Source organism: Geospiza fortis, unplaced genomic scaffold (genome assembly GCF_000277835.1).
Source record: "Geospiza fortis unplaced genomic scaffold, GeoFor_1.0 scaffold75, whole genome shotgun sequence".
In the NCBI taxonomy this organism is placed as follows: domain Eukaryota; kingdom Metazoa; phylum Chordata; class Aves; order Passeriformes; family Thraupidae; genus Geospiza; species Geospiza fortis.
The window spans coordinates 774,357-795,138 of record NW_005054360.1 but is presented as its reverse complement, the minus strand read 5'-3'; the positions used below and the strand labels follow the sequence as shown (position 1 = coordinate 795,138).

Below are 20,782 nucleotides of genomic sequence, written 5' to 3'. Positions count from 1 at the left end.
TGATGCAGAGTAGTCTATAAAGTGACATGGAAGATGATAGGTAGAATATCATGTTTCATCACTCACCTATACATATTATACTGGTCAATGTCTTAATTCAATCTCATATTCCAAGGCATGGTGATTATAATATTGCCAGTTTCCCCCTGACAGCATTGGTTTACAACTGCACCCAATTTCATACCAGAAACAGCATGATAGTACCAGCTTATCTAAGCTTATCAAGTCTTGCTTAAGCATGAACTGCTTCTGCCCTCATTTTGCTTCAGATTCTTGTTGATGCAGATCACAAGAATCACAAAGGAGGCAACAGCTGAATCTAGCAAGTTCAGCAAGATTAAAGACAACCTACAGGCCTTTCACTTGGCTATAGGTGTTGATCCTTGGGTCTTAGGTATGAAAGCATGAGTAAACAAAGAGAAAAGGCATTTGATGGAAAAAAAGGAACATGTCCCCAACTTTCACTGAAAGACACTTGGATAAGTGAAAAAGAATGACTGAAATTTATCTCCCACCAACATGCAGTCTCATAGGTGCTAAACTAATGACAGAAGGTAAACCACTGATGCAAGGGCTATGCCCTACTGAAAATATGTATGTGGCAACTAAAATTTTTAATATTTTCCTTTCTAGCACAGCTCAAATCATGGCTCATCTATACTATCAAAACCTCTTTGGTTTTACATTTTAATAAAAATGTAGTATTCTATCTTTTAATATCTTTCCTGTAGAAGTTCTATCACATATTTTGAACTAATACATGAGAGTGCCTTTTTCTCATGTGTCAATTTTTTCATAAATTTAAGCCACTACAGTAAAATTCAAACATATTCTAAGCATCTTGCTATTGACTGAGTTCACTTGCCAAGTGATCAATGTGGTCATCAAAATGTTTGGCTGACAAAGTTATTCCTTTCTAGTTTATATGCCCTGAGACCCAACAGAAATTATGTAATTGATATATAAAAGACTAAACATAAAAGTTTTATATAAAAGACTTTCTTCGTCTTTTTAAACTCCAATTCAGCAGAAACAGTGGGCCAAATGAAGCCTCTCACTGATTAAATTTTTTCAATCAGGTGTTCTTCAACAATTCCTTGGCATGGAAGCGGCCCTGCTGTGGTCTCCTGCTCGAGTGCTTGCCAAGCACCAAAGGTTCAGCTTTGGAGAGCAGAGCAATGAGGATGGATCATTAGAACATGGTTCCAGGCTTTAGTAAGGAACATACTATGAATATGTCCCAGCACTATTTTCCTCCATTTGAATGCACCCACATTTTACCCTCTGATAATTTTTGTGTTTCAAAGCTTTTTATGATCAGAAAAGAGTTCCCCACACTTTCACTTTCAAACGTAGCACATTTTTAATTAATGCATGTGTTACTGCTCAAGCTGTATCAAAAAAATTTAAATCCCCTGACTAAAAATTGTGCGCTGTTTTTCACGACCGTAGTCTGGTTTTACATCACTTCTTTGAAAAGAGTATATTAATGTAGAGTTTTATGTGTGAATTTTTGTAGGTATAAGTTTACTCATGCAAGTTACTTCAGTGGAATTATGGGTAAAGAGGAAAGACCACAAGATCTTGGTCTGCTCCCCTCTCTGCAAGATTAATTTCTTTGAATGAAGAGCTGGCAAGACTGTACCACATAAGTGCCTACAAGCTGGAAGTGCAAGATATTAATTTAAATTAAAGGGTCAACAAAAACCCAGTGTAGCAGTTGGCTCAGGTCACTGGCTGCTGTTCTTTTCTCTCCTACTCTCAAGCCCTTCACACACATACTTGGCTATTCAGCGAACCCAGACTCTGAAAAATGTGTCCTTTGAACTTAGTTCCCAAAAAAAGCTTTCAGAGTAACAAAACCAGCAATGCTCTTCTACAATACCTACTGCACCTTCAAATCCATGGAAGGGGAAGATTCAGTTTTGTCACTGTATCACAAGTAATGCCACAAGGATGAGCAAGATGTGAAAGAACAGTAAAATCAGGACCTGTACCTTTACTGACCTATCTTCAGCCTGCCATGTGTAAGACTTAGGATATGTTCCAGCAACATCCCATATTTTATCACTATCCAAAAAAAACTACAGCCATGTGACTGTACTCCATGCCTGCACACCGCCTGATTGGGTAGTCTCCATTCCTGCGAGTTCTTAAGACCAATAAAAATAAAGCCCTTAGTAACCTTGTCTTGTATGAAGTCCTACAGCTGACTGTCCTTTGTGCACAAGTTGGAGTAGAGGCCTCCTGAGGTCCCTTCCAACTTAAGGTAACCTGGGAACATAGCACACAGACACACACAAACACAGAGAACATACACAAACACTCCTCACCAAATTCCACCTGTATAATCTCTTAGAATTTATGATGTCATAGCTCTACTATGCTCTAGCATAGCTCGACTGAGTTTCCAATACCTTAAACTTTTGTCATATACACAGAGATGCCAATATGTAACTAGGACAGAAGACATATAGCTCTGCCTAATCAGTTCTTAATGTGGATAATCACATATACAACAGCCTCTAGTTATCTCCCTGACAGTAGCTGCCAAATTTTTTAGGATAGCTGTGTAGATTAGTGACAAGAGAACCATGAAGAGATACCACATGTATCTTATTTTTCTGACATTTTAAATAAATGTATTCAAAAAGCAGAAAATACTCAGTGCTTGCTTCCTATCAGTAAAAGCAGTCATAAACATTTTTCTTAGCATGGTTCAGGGCAAGGACCCAAGTGTTCCCAGTACCTATGAGGTTTCTGTACTTTGTAGCCTGTAATGCAGAGGCTATACCAGCTGACTTCTGGTTTTTGCATTTAAAGCAAGCTGGCTCTCAAAAAAAAGGTAAAATTGGTTTACTGGTTGCATGTTAACTCCAAAAAGTATGTTCATCTGACCAGGACATTGACCAAGAGAGACTAACTACTGCATCATCTTCTGCCTGGCTCCCTCACCTCTATGCCCAAGCATACAGGGTACATATAAAATCTTTGCAACATGGTATTTAAAACCTCCCTTTTGCATTGGCTGGATATCTAATCCACTGTGATCCAAATAAAATGAAAAGACCCTTTCCTAGAGTACTGCGGAAATCTGTAGCGATTATTTTAGAGCAGATATTTACACTGTGTCCTTGGACTTCAGTGACATGAACACCAGACAGGTCTGTTCTTCACCTGACCAAGAATAAAATTATGAGTGTTCATTCTAAAAACCTTAAACACTATTTTGTGAGTAAAGGCAATGGGATTATATCCTGACAAAGAATCAGCCTGAAACATCTGGGGTATCAGAGCAGACTTGCAGTGCTAAATGTGAAGGAAAAAGCAAACTTTTCAGTCGGCGTCAGTGCACAACAACATGTATGGAATAAACAGAGACTGTGCTTTTGTAACACATCCCTTATTTGAGGGACAAATGCATAAGAGTATTTCACAGTGTTCTATTTTCACATTCATTAATGTCAAAACCAGAGCTTTCCAGTGACCTGGCTCTGCTCAGGACTGTTATCACTAATGGACCTACCATAGTCTCATGCTCCCGAACTTCACAGCTCATTTCTTCCATGCTAATGCACAAACAGACCATTTGAGGGGAAAAAAAAACTCAAAACATATCCATATCTAAGCTCCATGACTCCCCACTTTCTATTACTTCTCATAACACAAAAGGGTAGGTGATTTCAGCTTGAGTGTGAAAGAGGGAGTAAGACAACCCTAGAAACAGATCTTAACTCCTAACATATGCAACAAGATGTCAGAGCACAAAGTTTATTCCAGGATTCACTACTCAACTGCTTCATGAGCAGTAGGAAGTCAATGCCCCCCAACCCACAGCTCCATTTCTCTAAACTGATAACAATATTGCCTTTTTATAATTTGCAGCTTGGAAAAACAGGGGAAAGCTGTAATGAATTTGGACTTTTTTTTAGCCAAAGGAAGGGAAAAGAGTGAAAGAAAAAACTGTAAGTTTTTAAAAAGATACTCTGCAGCCTCCAAACCAAGTCCCTCTTATCATCTATCTGACATCACTGTTAGAAGATTCAGCCTCACTGTCAACTTTCAACTTTCACTTGCTAGAATTTAAATCTAGTACTTCTTATCTGCTGTATCAGGAACATGGAGAAGAAATTTTCCCTTGGTCTTTGCATCATCACTTAACTTTAATCACTGACTGTAGAAATTCTATCATATCATTATATAATGCAATCCATTGTATGTATTTTTGAGTTTCAGTCAATGTAGACTAGCAGTATGAGAAATATTTAATATATCAGATAATCCTAGCTGCCTAGGGTGGAATTCATCACTATTTGAGGCAAGTACCTCAGACTTTATTTATAGTCCCTGAAGTGTTGGCCCTGATGCACCTCATCTTCAAGTTCCAAGTTTAAAACAAGTCATAAAAGGCCCAGTTCCTCTTCAGGATTTGGTGAGCAGAGGGTGACTGTCTCAGCTATGGATGCACACATAAGAAACACAGACTCACAGCATTTCATTTGCAAGGGAGCTTTGCAGGTCATCTTGTCCAGCCCCCTGCCCAAAACAAAGCCACGTTGCTCAGACCTGGGCCCAGTCAAGTCCTGATACCTCCAAATTTCATAAACTCTGGACAAAGAGTCGACAATCCTCACAGTTAAAAAAAAATAATTCTTGATATCTTATGGAATCTCCTATTTTTCAACTTGTGCCCATCACAGATGTCTAAAATCACCTGAGATCTCACCCTTATAATGCAATTAACAGGCTAGTCTCTTACAACATTGTGCTACTGCTCATTTTACTTGAAGGTCTTTGTAGCAAGCAAAGAATTTTTAAACTTGTGGTAGCGTGTTCCAAGCATTAGCAAGACAGGGAGTTAAGAAAGTCTAAAGGTTTCAAAATAGTGTTTCTAGATGAAGAAAGTAATGAGATTCCTCCCCTCAGATGCCAAGCACACAAATTAAGGGACTCATCCATAAGATGGCTGGGTTTTGGCTTTCTGTTCAAAATCTAAGAACAAAGAAATATAAACAAAATCAATTAGAAAGTCCAGTGTTCATTTGGAGGAGATCCACTGATAATTGGAAAGACTAAGTTAAGGGAAATTAGAGATGATACTATGAAATTACAGAAAATATAAGAAATGAGAGCTTCAGAAATGTGAGCTGCCCAGCAACTTCTGAGTAAAATCTATGCATTTGCAATAGACAAAGCTCATCTGCCTGCTTATAATTCAGGAAAGATCAGTGTTGTTACGAGTATAGCAGAACTTGAATAATAAATTTAGGTGGAGGCCATCATTTGCACTTCCCATTTGGTTAGAAGGGCATTGTAACAGCTGTTTTTCTCACCAAAAGCAGCTGACTGGTGATAATATTTTTCAATTAATGATGTTACACTATGAATAGATTACTGTGTGTAGGCATGAAAACAGCAACAATTAGTGAAAGAAATTCAGCAATGTAACAAAGTAAGTTTTGGTTTTCATTTAATTGGAGGGTAGGGAAAGTCAGATATGGAATAAACCCCTTCTAGACCCAGTGAAATTTGTATGCTGAAGGCTCTCAAAACAATCCGAGCCAGACTGAGTAAACAGATCTAGAAAAAAAGAATTAGGGAAGTGTAGAAGAGTGGAGAACAAGGATGCCAAAGACTTAAAGCAGTGCAGAGGAAATCTAAGGGGATTTTATTTTTTAAACAAGAGTGTAATTTTGCACTGAATCCCCAAATGAATAGAGATTTCAGTTATTTAGAACTGAAATGCCATCCCTAAGTATCTTTACATTGTTACATGCACTAAGCCAAGCTGTGTAATTCCACACTTGGTTGATTGTGAAAGCAAAGCTTTTTAGTTTTACATTCCAAATCACAATAGAAGAAGAGATAATACCAAAGGAAAACAGCCTTGTGTTAAAAGACAACATCCTACTGCAGTGGTAATGAACTGCATTATGAACTTCATTCCATACTTTAAATCACATTTCACATGATCTGTGGAAAACACAGCCTAATTTGGGCGTATAAGATGTGAGATCTATATTAACTAGTCTTAGAGCTCTAATGTACTTCTCTAGCATAAAATGAGGACCAAATCAAATAGCTGAAACAATGACGTCTGGGCACATCTTTAACCACATCTCTAGGTCACAAAATATTCCCAATTCTTCTTGAAAGCAAATAAAACCACCAAATAACATGAAGGGGTAAATAAATATGACCCAGGAAAAATAAAATCTGCTTTGCAGGTACATGACTTATGACCAACACATATACTGATAATATATGCTCTACACCCTACTATGAATGACAATGTGTGTGAATGTCAGCTGGTGAAAACAAGATTCTTTCAAAGCTTGGGTTTTCTTTCTTGTGTCATTCTTCTCTGCTTTGTGCTCCTTTCCCAGACAATAAGCAGGTGAGCACATTTAGATTCTGTCCATGTACAGCAAAACATCAAGAGTTCACATTCCAAGGACCCACCCCTCATAATTCACACCTTGCAGCTTTTCTTTCTTAAAAAGACTATGCCTTATAGCTTTCACACATTTACTGTTTCACTGTCTTGCCCTGAATCAGAAATTGATTCCTTGCAGTTAATTGAGGGATAGAGATATTGGAAAGCTGATCTTTCTGATCTTCTTTGATTTTACAAAACCATATTTTTCTGGTTGGTGAAATCAGGATTAATTTCTCTGTCTGAAAATGCAAAGGACCTCCCCTAAAACCTTCAAAATAGAAATGATAAAATTGCTCTCTTTCTTTTTCCCAAGTCTGTAGGAGTAACAGCCTGATTAGTAATTCCCTGTATAAGAAAGAAGAGTGCCCCAGCAAAGAGCGTGGGAACATAAAACTGCTAGAAGAGAGAAGCCAAGTCTTACACTCTACTTATTCATTTCCAATAGAATGTGTTCTCAGTGGTCAGTTTTATATAGTAGGAGCTTGATTTTTGCACAGAAAGACCAACTCTGGTCAAGTATCTACATCCCATCTGGGATGGGCTACTCAGCAATTACCAGCAAAAAATTTTTTCCTCATAATATGTCAAACTGTCATTTTGTACTCATTGTACATTAAACATCCTTAATGTCAGTGAAAAAGAAAAAGGGGCTTAAATGTCAGTGAAGAGCTGAGGGGACGCTTGGGTTATTGAACTGCTCCCTCCCAGGACCACTTCCTTTCTTCTCGCTCTGCGTTTAAAGGTTGTGGATGGTCACCAGCTCTTGCATCCAACACCACTGTCCTTCCAGTCACCTGCTGAGAGAAGTCTTTTTCCAGCAATTTCTCAGTGTCCCAGGTGCTGAGCACCTGAAGCCAGGCACTAAAGGATGTTTGTCCTTCATGAAGCACAACAAATGGAGAACCAAGACAAGAACTGGGAAATGAACTGAAGGATGGGTGACAGGTGAGCAGACTGCAGACACAATTCTGATGGGCTATGATGAGGCTCCTCACCCTTTGGAGCTGGGGCTGTACAGTCACTGAGTGGTTCTAACTGGGCACCTGCCTGGGGAAGCCAACCTGGCCCAGGGTTCTCTCAGAAAGCAAAGCAGAGACAGCCATGGAAGGAAACCCCTTGCATAATGCTTTATGCCATGAATTTCTGTAAATGCTCCACAGCACCAGCTGAGGAAGCAGTGCCTGGGCTTTCTGTTCTGTTCACTGAAAAGAAATATGAAAGAAGCTCTGAAAACCCATGGGAGATGTATTTATTGCAAGTTGCAAAAAACTTTTGTCCAACATGAAAAAAAACAAAAACTTTAATTTCCATGACTTCTGCAAAGTGAAGGATGAAAAAATACATAAAACCATCCTACAAATGCACACACTTTTTCTTTAGAACTTGAAAGGCCCACACGACTCAAAAAAGAATGTATAAAAATTCCACTAGGGTTTGTGTTTATTTATAGTATTCTTCACACATTCTACTGCAGTTTGTTTTCTACTTGTTCTGCAGCTACTGAAGAGTTTTGTAATCCAGCTCATCTTTCAGTAACTACATGATGGTCTGTAGAAGCACAAAATATTCTGAGAACATAAACATATTTTCAAATAGTGCACAACTCCATTTCTGATTGTCTCCCAACCTGCATGCCTTCTATCAACTTTGTTCAATACACACTTTGATGTCTTGCTTTATCCAGTCATTATTTTGGGTTTGTGTGGAAATTAACAAACTCAGCTTTTCTGGGACTTTTCAAAAGAGAATGGACACATATTTCTATGAGTTTTGTGGTATATTTCTCATGTGACTATGAAATTACTTTTTTTTCCACTTAGAGGGAAAAATGCCAATTAATTTTCCCAAAGACAGGGTGTTGAAGATGCCACATACCTTTGGAAACATTAAAATAAATGCCAGTAATGCACTGAAATAATTAATCTCATTTATACTACATTCCAGGGAAATATTTGGTATAATCAGTGTCTTCCTTTTACATACCTTCTTTTTTTTCCCCCCATACCATAGATCAGAGAGGTATTGTCTTTCAAAGCAAAATCTCATCTTAATCCAGAACACCCAAAATCTTCCAATTAAACCACTGGCAACTTTTACCAAATTGAAAATGGAGAATTATTACAAATATAGTAAAACATTTGAGTGTTTTTAAGAATATTTGAAAAGCACAGCACATTTTGTACTCAGATTAAACTAATAATTAATAAATAGTTTTTACATTTATATTTTCACCAGAGTAATTCATACAGTGTTTTAAAACATCGACAAGGATATTATTATTTTTTAAGGTAATATTTTGACTTACTGGGAAGTACAGAAGAAGTGATCCAAAAAGAATGGTTTCCAGCAGCACCAGCCCCGAAGCCCTGATACTCTAGAAGACAAAAACCAACACAAAATATTAGAAAATTCTCTCTGTGTGTCATTTTCATAAAGGTACCTTCACTTTTGTCAATGTCACTTCCACAGTAATGTTTATTAAGCTGTCTGCCATGCTTGCATGCTCCACACTCTTTAAATCACACACCCATTACAATGGTTGTGTTTTACAAAGTTAAATTTAAAACATCTTTTTCCTATGTTAAGTACTATTCAACAGACATTACCTGAATATGATTTGAGATTGCTAAATTTGTTCTCAAGTGTCAAGACTTAGGGATCATGGGAATTATAGACATGAATTTAGCCATAGAATTTGTTCTGCATTGTTTAAATTTCAAGAAGTCCCTAGAATATTTTTGCTTATTTAATATTAATGACTTAGTTTCCATAATAAGTATGAATAATCTACAACTTTACTGAATATAGAGTGTGTTCTTAGACTGTAAGTGCATCTACTTTCCCCAAAATTTTTGTACAAAGATGTTGATTCATTAACTTGTCAGGATTGTAAAATACTATGCCATTTCCTCACCACTTGTTGGTTAAGAAAACCCAAATAGTTTTCTCAAATCTTAAAATTAAAAAAAAATCAATTATTTTTCCTAATACAAAGTGTATTCCAATAAGTTTGATGATTTATGTACAGTGCAACTGTGCCTTATCTTAGAGACAAAACATCAACACTTGTGAGAAACTGAAATGTTAAGTTGAGGGTTAATGACTCAGAATCAAGCACTGCCAAAGTAGGAGTGCTTTGCTGATATGTGTGAGGTTCAGCCCAGGTGCAGAGGCTGTGAGCACCAGTGGATGACCACGACAAATCAACCTTAGTTTAGCAAGAAGCTGGGTTTGAGTCACATAAGGGAAGAGGCCAATGAGAAGCAGATCCTGAGAGGTGGGATAATGCTGTTTATCATGCCAGTGCCCTCCCTTCCATGAGTGGCTCCAATATCATACAAGGTAGAGATCAGTGAGCTCATGTCTCTCATGACTGAAAAATACTCAAACCACTAAAGAATATTTTCTTTTCTTATTATGTACAAAGCATCCCTATATACCAGAATGACCAACAAAGCAACTGAGTTCCATATAGAGAAGACGAAAATTATGTAAAACATCTAGAATGCATTTAACTCTCATGTAGACATTCTTTTCTAAACAGGCCTTTCCTATCCTAATCAGTCTTTTCTTACCAAGCTTGTTTCTGGGCAGCATGACCATAAGATTATGCTGGGACAAAAAACTTCAGCATTTCCAGCTCTTCTTCCAGAACAATAAATTATCCCATTATTTCTTCTCACCTGTGTTCTGGTAGGGACTGTTCTCTGTGAATTCTATCTATTCTGCCTCCTGCCCTAAAAGAAGTGTGGCTTCCAGAGCAATGATGGAATTCAAAAAGGGCTTGAATCCAAGCCCCTTTTGACTTTGAATCCAAAGGTTTTGACTATACTTTCACCTCAGTCTTTGGTACCAGGAGAGCAGGGGGTTTCACCTAATGTTTACAGATATCACTGCTCTTCTAAACAGGATTCCTTGGCAAATGGAATATACATTCTAGCAGAGATGAGTGCTATTCACAAGGATGAAGAAAACCTCCAAACTTCCAATACAAAATAGTACAACTATTTTTACATAAGTGTAGAGAAAATAAAAAAACAGATTGTAAAATGAAGTATAAGAATTCTCCCTAATTACATTTTTGAAATGGTTGGTTTTCTCTACTGTAAATAAAAAGAGTTATTTTAATCCTTGATTTAAAAGTATTTTTATTTCTTCTGTAATGACCACTACAGCCCAAGAAGTCCAGGAAGAAAAAATTATCCAGCACTGAAACTTTAAAAACAGGGATTAACTAAAGAGAAGGCAACCAAACTAAAGTAGAATGTTTCAAAATTAATTTACTAAAAATACAGGTATTTCCAGAAGTCTGTGAGTAACAGTGTTTCCACCGAAAGCTGAATCTTCCACTTTGCGAGTATGGGTCCCTAAGGCACGGCTGGGGGCAGGATCACAAATGCTTCACTTTATGGGCATCTGCAACATACACAGCAGTGAATATGCCCACACACCTCAGGAAAAAACCTTTGCTCCTTCCTCCTTTAAGAAAATCAATGAAAGAAAGGAAACCAATGATTGCCTGAAGTCTCCACCAGCCAGTGCCCACCTATACAGGCTGCACAAACAAAATTCTCCAATGGAATTCACAGAAATGAGGGCATTCAAGGACACAGCCCTGAAATTTCATGCACTGGGAATTTCTTCCACTTGAATGTAATGTTTGCATGTTTTTTCTTTTTTTTTTTTCTTTTCATTTTTAACAGCTGCTTGGGGTGTTTTGCATCTGTCTTGCTTCTTAGCACTTATTTTGATTTTATTTATTTATTTCTCTGGCTGTTCTTCTTGTGTTCAGTTTGTTTATTGCCATTTTGTGTGTTGTTCTCCCATTCAGGGTTTCATTTCTATCTTTACTTATTTGTGTCAGTAGAACTGTCCTTTCTGGATTTCCTTGTCTCACTCAATGGTTACACATTGCTGACACCTAAGTAATACTGCAATTTATTTTCTTTTTGCTTCATACCAACTTTCATACTTAGCTATCCATACCATTCACTTATCTAGGTCTGCAAAGAGTACTGTTTGTGAAGGACTGATTCATGCCTTGGGATTTGCTCAGTCTTCCATCCATCCATTCTATCCATGCCACATTAGCAGCCTTTGAGATAAACAGTCATTCCTTATCTTTGAATCTCAGACAGTAACACCATTTCTGTTAAAAATCGCATTAAGAAAGGAAAGTCATACATGCCTCTTGGCCACTGCTAAAGGGTCATAAATAAATGTTAAATAATTATTTGCATGAGGGAAATTTTAAAAAGTGTAGCTGCCCAAGTTGCATCAAGCATAACAAAACAAAAGCTGAATTGATGTATAAACAAGCACAGAAGAGATTGCATTTCAACTGTCTGTGGTCCTAAGCAATCCAGGAAATACAACAGTATTAATTAGCACTGAATTCCTGTATGTCATCACATAAATCAGTGATATGAGTGTCAGGGTATTTTCATAGTGGAGAAAAAAAAAAGAGAAAAAAATTAAAGTCATCCTGTATTGGTTACATTGCGTAATACTGAATTAACTATTAACTGAACTGAATTAACTGTAGACTTTTGGTGTCAGTCTAGGAAGACTGCAGGTTTCTCCAGGGCCACATGTCACTGTGTATTATATGAGCATGGCACCATGGAAACCTAGTGAGAGGAAAAGGTTGGCATATTTTGATTTTTTTCACTTTTGTTAAACAGTTCTGCCACTTCTGTAATAAAAACAATGACCAAAGAGGGTTGTGACTTACAGAAAATTTCCTTTTACAAAGGTGGTTTCACCAGAATGTGAGGTAGCCTTTCAGATAAATAAAGCATATCAGAAACCATTGGAGAAAAAAAAAATCAGATACACTTCTTCAATCTCAACTTTGAATACATTCATATTTATTAAACTGGAAAGTGTATCTACACTCCATGTGTAAGCACATATGAATACACGACAGAATGGTAGAGAAGGAAGGAAATACAGAGAATGGGCACAGGTTTGCTCTGCTCTGCTAAGCTGATATATTTGAGGTGACTAGAAAAATTTCTATGTAAATTGTCTCAAAAGAAGTGCAATAAAAAGTGCAGCTAAAGGTGGATGTGAAAGCAATGTGCTCGCTCTGCAGCGCTCCAGGAGGAGCCTGGTGGTGCAGGTCTGGCAGATCCATCCCATTCTGCACGTGAGGAAATGGGAGATGTGATGGGACCTTACAGGACTGTATTCCCAAATCTGTCTCTTACTTCTCTGAAAACCCTTCCTGTTCAAATTCTTTTTATTCCTGGTACAGGTGGTTCTTTTATTCTATTAATTTAAAGAAGTGAGAAGAGATTTGTGACAAGTTGAAAATACATGGTCTGAAATGTTTTATTACCAGTTGCTTCTCTTACTAAAATACACCTCCCAACAAATTAATTTTCTTCCAGTATGACTATATTTTTGTCTTGACTTCCATGAGCTGTTTTTCTAAAGCCCATTGAACCTTTTTCCTCTGACTTATTCCATATAACTTTTCCCAAACACAAAGACATTGTTATCTTTCTTAGTGAAAGAGCTGTGTGGAAAAACTAAGTTTCATTAATTTTATCTCAATTCAAGTTTACTTTTAAGAAATAGACTGCACAGATTCTTCTTTCTGTCCCCAAGGCTGAGCAGTAGCAAGATGTTTGGCTCTTTTGTTAAGAAACAGAAGTTGGACTTCCAGTTCCCAGACACTGATATCAGGAGCTGCAGAAAAGAGTGGAATTACATTTCATTGTGGTGGGCAACCTAATACTGTTCACACCTGGAAGAGGAGTACTGGGGACTAAAGAATGGGCATGAAAACAACTGGAAGGAGTCCTCTGAATCCTCAGTTAGTACCCTATAACAGTAGCGTCATAAGTTATTTATTGTCTTGATAATAAACTCAGGGATTGATTAGGACTACTCCCCATGAAAACGTAAATGTCCGTAACACGGTTTGCTTTAATTTTATTATTGTTGGTTGACGTACAAAATTCAAACAAATCATTCCAGTTAACTGCAGGAAAAACTCTTCAATTCAAGGGAGAGAAAGTTAAATCTCTTTTGAAAATTTCTCTGCAAAATAACGAAGAGGAAATTGTGTGTCCTGCTCAACCTTTCATCACACTAATACTTTTCATCTATCTGAATCATAGCCTCCTAATATAATACAGTGCAGAAATACTCACAGCCAAAGCCAATTTTCCAAAAACAGTCCTACAGTTATGGGTTGCCACTTATACTGTACTGATAAATTGTCAGAATTTTCTGGCATTTGCAGGTTTTGTGCAGTATTCCTAAACCAAATAAATATAATCCTCATGTTCTCTCCTTTCCCTTTCAAGTCTTTGAAAAAGACTTACATGAAGGTCAATTTTCTTTTCTATTACTAGTTATAGCTGAGCTCAAACAGAATATAATTATTAAATTAACTTTTTACTTGAAAAAAAAGTCAGGAAAAGCAAAGACCATCAATCATAAAGCAATTTCATTACAAGTACACCAGATTTCAGGCATCCAAGAAATCCCCAAATATTTAATTTTTCAATTCATGTGGCCCTTCATCCTTTCTGTTATACGAGTAACGAAATCTGATGAGATAAATCATGATGAAGGTATGGTGTTCTGCATTTAGAAACATGGACATTGCTGAATCTAAGTTGCACTACCTACAAGACATACATTTGAGAAAACAGTATTTGCTGGTGAAGAACCCTCACAATAAAAATGGTTAATGTCCCAGGGCCATCTTTTCCTATAAGGGCAGAAATTCCTTCCTTGGGGACATACTGCTTAGATAAAGACATCTGCTTCTCCTCAAATAGTGGTGAATATACACATTAAAGAAAATCAGTAATGAGGTAAACACCTAAGTTCAATTTCAGTCTATTCACAGCTTTATGGTTAATTCAAAAGATGAATATGTACAATGACAATCATCAAAAATCTGGATCACTTAAAGTGTCTGTTTCACTAGGTTTGCATTCAATTAACACAGAAATTAAATGAAGATCCAAATACATTACTTTCAAGAATAAAATGCACTCTAATATTGATTAATCACTGAATCACCAAGAGATTAAATTGAAAACATGAAAAATCTGGTGAAATAGGAAACCAAATTTCAGGAGCAGGAGGCAGGGCTCAGTATGTTTATGAATAGCTTCAGAATACCTGAACTAAATTTCAGCTTTCTTATTCAACGTGGCCTCACCTATTACAGAAGATAAACCACAGCTCAATAAAATCATCTGTATAAACTGTAGTTCAATCACACAGAAATAAACAGTTTATGGTAAAAGGATAAAAAACCAACCTGACTGCAAAGTTCAAGATTCATAACATCTCAGAGGAAACAAACTGAAAAGGATGTGAGAAGTGTTAGAATAAATCTGATTGAGGTAAAAAAATTCTCATTATTTTCATGACTTAGAAGGCCAGTTAACTATAGATGAAAATCTTTATAATAATTTCAGATTAGTCAAAACCTCATACTTTGGAAGGTTTGAAATCCAACTTCAGTTTATGTTATTCACTTTTACTTTACAAGAGCCAAGTGCTAAACCACTCCAAATGAATACCTTATGATTGCATCTGAGAAATCCTAATCCCAAAAAGGGTGAGATTTTTCAGCTCTTCAGAATTTATTAAGTAATCCCTCATTAAGTTTAGATCATGGAATGTATGTTTCACTGAAATAAAAGCATATTTGTTTTTGAAGGAAATACTGCTATGCATAACTTAATTATTCTTCCTTACAATGTTTTGTTGAAAGGCCCAGCCCCAGGGAAGTCTCATGTTAGTGCAGACCCTGCACAAGGAATTCGTGAAAAGGGCTGTGCTATCTGCACAAAGTTAGGAGTTTAAGACAAGGGGCAGCACATGGATCAGGGCAGATGAGAAGAGCAATGGAACAACAAGGCAATATCACATTGCAGAACTAGCAATTAGTAGTTAGTCCCAGCCTATCATTATCCCACTCTAAGTTAAATACTTTGTCAGCACTTGAATCTGAAGACATGATATGGAGAGCAGGGGATGTTCTCAAAAAGCCTCCACCAAGCATGAGGAAAGTATGAAGGGAACAAGGGGTGTTTTTTTGGAAAAGGGAACAAGGGATGTTTTTTGGAAAAGGTGAGGCTGGTGTTGACACTTCTGCATCAAAGAAATAGCAGACATTTTTTTTCAATTAGGAGACAGAAAAAAGCTCATGTGGGAGCTGAAAAAAACCCAGAGATACACAGCTCATGTATTATATCTAGAGGGAGATGCAACAAGGACAGCAGAAAGTGGCAGAGCAGTAAATCATGGGCAGCATCATTCCAAACAGACAGGAGCTGTGACTGCATCTGCCAGCTGAAAGGACATGGCAATAGTCAAGACACAAAACACCAAGCTGAGACAACAAACAAGGCTGCAGACTGGCAGAAAACATTATTAAAAGGGAGCTCAGGAGGAGTTCAGCTCAGAAGGAGTTCAGCTTAGACATAGCCAGAGACACAGAGATCTCCAGAGTTCAAAATGACCTTTGGTAACAAGCAGGTTGCTACAGTAACTATGAAAAGGAGTAGCTGGGATGTCCTAGGGGGAAGCAGGAGGAGATCAAGGTTTCTTTTCTGCTATATTGAAGTTGATGAGAAGATGGCAGAGAAAAATGTCATGATTTTATTCCAGACAGGGGAGGCACGGCTCTGACAAGGAAGGCAATAGCAATGTGACTGTGTTCATAGCACAAAGTTCTAATGAGAAGCTGACAGCATGAGCCTGCTCCTAAAAACCTTCAACTTTTACCCAAAGAAATGAAGAACAGAATGAAGAACACGAATATGTTTTAGTCTGAGTGATCTGTGTTCAACTTGTACCACACAATATAGGCAAAACCAACCAAACAACCAAAATATTAAAAACAGCACAAAGTTTCTCTGAACACTCTACCATTAACTACAAGTTTTGCATTTACAAATATGCAGTAAAAATTGCAAGACTTTTCCTAGAATAAGGTTTCCAATACAGTTTTATTTCTACTATTTGAAAGTTCTCATGTTACATTTTTTTCCTGGTGTTTTCTTTCCGTTTCTTAATTTATGTTACTTCTTTCTTCTCTCTGGGTAAAACTTCTAAAAAACCCTATTTTCTAATCTTCATAAGAGCTTCTTCTTAGTTAAATTGGTTTTTCAACATCAAAATGGGGTCTTATTACTGGACCCTTAAAACAAAAAGAAAGGTCTGCTTCAGACATAAGTCTTCTCTTGGAGAGGGAGGCATGCCAAAGACCTCATGAAGCCACCAGGGACTTTGCTATTGCTATTGATTGTACAAGGAAGGTTCACAGCAGGATATAACTCCAAGACAAATAGCAGGATAAATAAATAATGTCGCTGTTATTCTGCTGACATGATAGGAAATCTCTTCCCAGCAAATCTGTAAATGCCCATTCAGGAGCCCAGATGAAACCTCAGATAAACGCAACTGTCCTGAAGTTACTGCATCAAAGAATCAGTGGGGAAAGCTTATTACCATGTGACAGGCCATTCAGTCTACCCAGACACTCCATAAGGGCAATACATATGAAGACAAGCAAAAACCTTAGCAGTTTGCTCAGTTTAATTGATGACTCTGAAACAACCTTGGAAAAACTCTTCTATGAGAGTTACCATTGTTGGAAAATGTTTCATTTTCAAAATAGTTGTCATTGTTGGAAAATATTTCCTGGAATTCAAGCATTCAATTACTTAATTTTTCATAATTTATTTTTAAAGTGAAATCAAAGTGTAATAGAATTAAATGAACATAGGCCTTCAAGGCTGCCACAGCTTTTTCTTTGTTGACAGCTAAATCCTTGCCAGCACCCTACACTGAAAGTGCACTACCAGCTCCATTCATTTGAATTTGGGGCTCTGTGTTGCAGAGTTTTGTTGAATATTGGTAGAACAGAAGGTAGCAATGATTCACAGGGGGGATCTTATGCAGCAAAACATTAAGAAAGCAAAGGCAAGGAATCTGTTTCAATGTCAAACTGGAGCAAATGTGTCACAATCCATGGCTGATTGACATCACTTTGAAGGCAGTACACTCCTCGAAAAACCATGAATGTTTTCCAGATGGGCCCCCTAAGTTGTTGTGCAATTCAACTTTGTAGACACAAAGCTATACAGAGAAGATTGCAGCTTTTGAATCCTTAGAGCTACGGCTGAGTATCAATGAAAAGCCATTTTATGACCTACCTTGTCCATTAGGAGTAGACTCTATCTAGAGCACTTTTTTTTTTTTGCTTCCTACCATCCTGCTCTTCTCATTAGCTCTTCTTTATGAGGCTGAACTGAAATCAACGAACATATTTCATATCTAGATCTTTAGTTTCTTCACACTTCAGTTTTCATTAGGCCTAAAGTGTCTGTAATTTATTTTTCTATTCACAAGTACTTGATGCCTCTAAACTGTGTATTAAATGCAAATTCATATTCATGTGAAACTTTTGGTCTTATGAAGTGAATACACACAATATCCTGCAAACACTGCAGCCGTGCCTACTGTTTTTGGGAACTCCAGCAGCCAGAACATCCTCCCTGAGACTCAACTGCTGCTGCAGGCTAATGGTCCCTCCACTTCTTATCTTGCCAATATGGCACTCTTCAGTTAGTTACGTGGGAATTAAGAACGTACAGCACCCCTAAAGGCACATCTTAACTACACAGAAAAATGGGAAGGGACATGCAAATAAAGGAAATGAGAATTCCACTAAAAACAACAGTTTTGAAAACAACATCAGCAATGCCTTTTAACCTGCACACCTGAAGACTACAATAAACTTCCCAAGAAAGCACAAGAAACAAGGTTCTCACCCTAGGACAGGATGAAGAAAGGGTGTCTAATGCACTGCACAGAATGTGTATATGCTGAGTGAACTATCAGGTATGCCACCAGCACAGCATGTAAAGGCAGCTGCTCCATCTGTGCAAAATCTTCCCTCTATCAAGTTTCCACTTCAGCTGAAATGTCAGAAATTGTTGTCTAGGGAGAAAAAAGCAGAATGTGCACCAAAGATGAAAACCATCCAGGCATAAGCACATCAAGATGCCACTGTGGAGTAAAAAAAAACCAAGGAAAAAGGATTGGCTGATTTACATCAGAAAAAGAGGTATGTTTGCAAAGCCAGCATGCTTTAATATTTAAAGATGTATCACACATCAATAGCCTGTGATTACCTCATTCTGAATTACTGTATCCTATTGCGGCTGCAGTAAGGGAGAAAAGACATTCTTGATTTCTCAATATTAGAAAGGGGAACTATGGCATAAATTTGCATGTTGCCTTTCCATCTATGTGCAGTTCTGTGCAGTATTTAAAATTGCACTGCTTAGGGAATATCTTCACAGTTTTGAAATCATATTTAGCAGAACACTTAAATACATTTACACTAAATAAAAAATGGGATAGTGGTGACAGAGTGTATCTAGCCACCCTGAACTCCAAAATGAAAATCTGTATTTGACAGAATAAAAACCATATTAAAACAGTCTGTAGCTATTATTTGCTACACTGCCCTCAAGAGAGGGAAAATTATTTATTCCTGTTGATGATTAGGCATATGGTCCTGTTAACTGCATTTACCTTGATTGGTGTTCAAGATGTATATTTTCTTCCTCTCATTAAAAGTATTTATATTTCTGTATTTCCAACAGTTCCCAAATGTTCATAAAAGGGGGGTTGGAGAGGGTAGGGGTGGAGAAGACCAGCACAATAAAACGTCATTTAGTTTAAAATTTCCAATATTTGAGATTGGAAATGGTCTTGAACAGGGCAAAGCCCTTCATTCCAATGGGCTCTATCACAGTCCATCATTGCTAATGCCATATGATAACACCATTCCAAATTACTGCGTTGAACTCTAAGCATTTTTTCCACTATTTTTCAGAGCTGAAAACAACCTCTTCCAAGTGTGCTCACTGCTACAATTTTACCTTGACATGCTGGATTTACATCTAGAGACTCTGGCCACAGGTGTAGCAGGAAGATGGAAAGCCCAGATCCTCATGCTTGCTCTCTGTTCCCCTATATCCAGACCCTGGCAGCACCACAAGGTGGTGAGATGAGAGCAAAATAGTTTGGCTTTAGTGCAACTACTTTGAAGCCTTTAGCATTGATCTGAATGAGAATTCCCAGCAAACAAGACCCTTCTGAAAAGGTCTAGCATGAGTCAAGGCTGGCAGCACATTCTCATCTCTCCTTCATCACAAAGTAGCAATTAATGTCTTCCACTCTATGGCTGAGATCAACTTCTGTGTTCTCTTTGCCAGTAGAGGTTCTTGGCATTTCTTAAGGGCACTTACAATTCCTCCCAGCAGTTGTATTCTACCCAAAGCTCCCTGTTTGAGGTGGAAGGCTGCTGTGCAAAGGTCAGTTATTTTCAGCTCTTCTTTCCCATTCATTTGAAAAGGCAGCTTTATAACTGATGAGCCTTTTAGGTTTTTGGCAGGTAATGTCCTTCCATAGTCCACTACTTTAACAAAAACATGATTACAACACAGCTGGTTTTCTCTAAGGCTCTGGTAGATTTCTAGCCCTATGTTAAGTCTAAAATGTTAAAAAATCTGATTTTCATTCATAGTTATTTAAATGTTCCGTTTCTTTCCAGCAGCTTTGCTACCCTAACGCTGTATGTAATCAATGCTGCAGTTGGTCATTCCCTGTTTGAGCTCTCCCTTGGTCCACACAGCACTGTTTGCACAGATGAATTCTACCATTCTGTTGATGCTTTTTCTTACAAAATCACTGTTCAGCTTCTCATTTTTGAGAATATTTGTTTTAATATGATTTCTGTCCTTGTCTAAACAGCTACTTTTGTTAGCTTAGCCTCATACTTCTTGGATGTGTTTTTTGTAGTGATGTTTGCATTATTAAATCAATAATAATGCCACAGCACATAAAGATGTTTGCTAGTATCACCTTGAGCTGTTTTGTTCCTTAGTTGTTCAACTCAGAGAATGTTTTGTACCTCTGTGTGCAGCCATGAGTAAGGCTGAAAGTTGTTCTGCAAGATCCTCATCCTCAAACTTTGTCAAAGTCTTTGACAACCAAGGGAATAAGAGGAGCCTGTTCCTTCATAGACTCCCCTGCAAGGAGATTGCAAGTCTGTAAGACTTCTCTAAGACACATAACACAACTATCAACAGCACTAAGCCTGTTCCTTGTTTTGCAGTGTCCCTTTCCTTCTCTGACACTGCAGAAGCCTCACCATCTTCCCAGGTCATATTCAGGAAAATCATTCTGTCAGAGTAGTCAAAATAGAATTCTAACATTTTCACTATTGAGGAAAGATCTCTTTTTCCCAGGCGTCATCACACAATTCCCTCAGTGGCATTAAACTGG

At 37.6% G+C, this 20,782-nt stretch overlaps 1 protein-coding gene across 1 annotated transcript in view; it reads right to left on the bottom strand.

The window, feature by feature from the left end:
* GPR158 (G protein-coupled receptor 158) overlaps window positions 1-20,782 on the bottom strand; it is a gene marked incomplete at its 5' end in the record, with an annotated part of 186,052 nt that overhangs the window by 72,624 nt on the left and 92,646 nt on the right. The window contains one exon of the mRNA XM_005423894.3: window positions 8,745-8,813. Coding sequence (XP_005423951.2) covers window positions 8,745-8,813 — 69 coding nt within the window. The remainder of the gene's footprint in view (window positions 1-8,744; window positions 8,814-20,782) is intronic.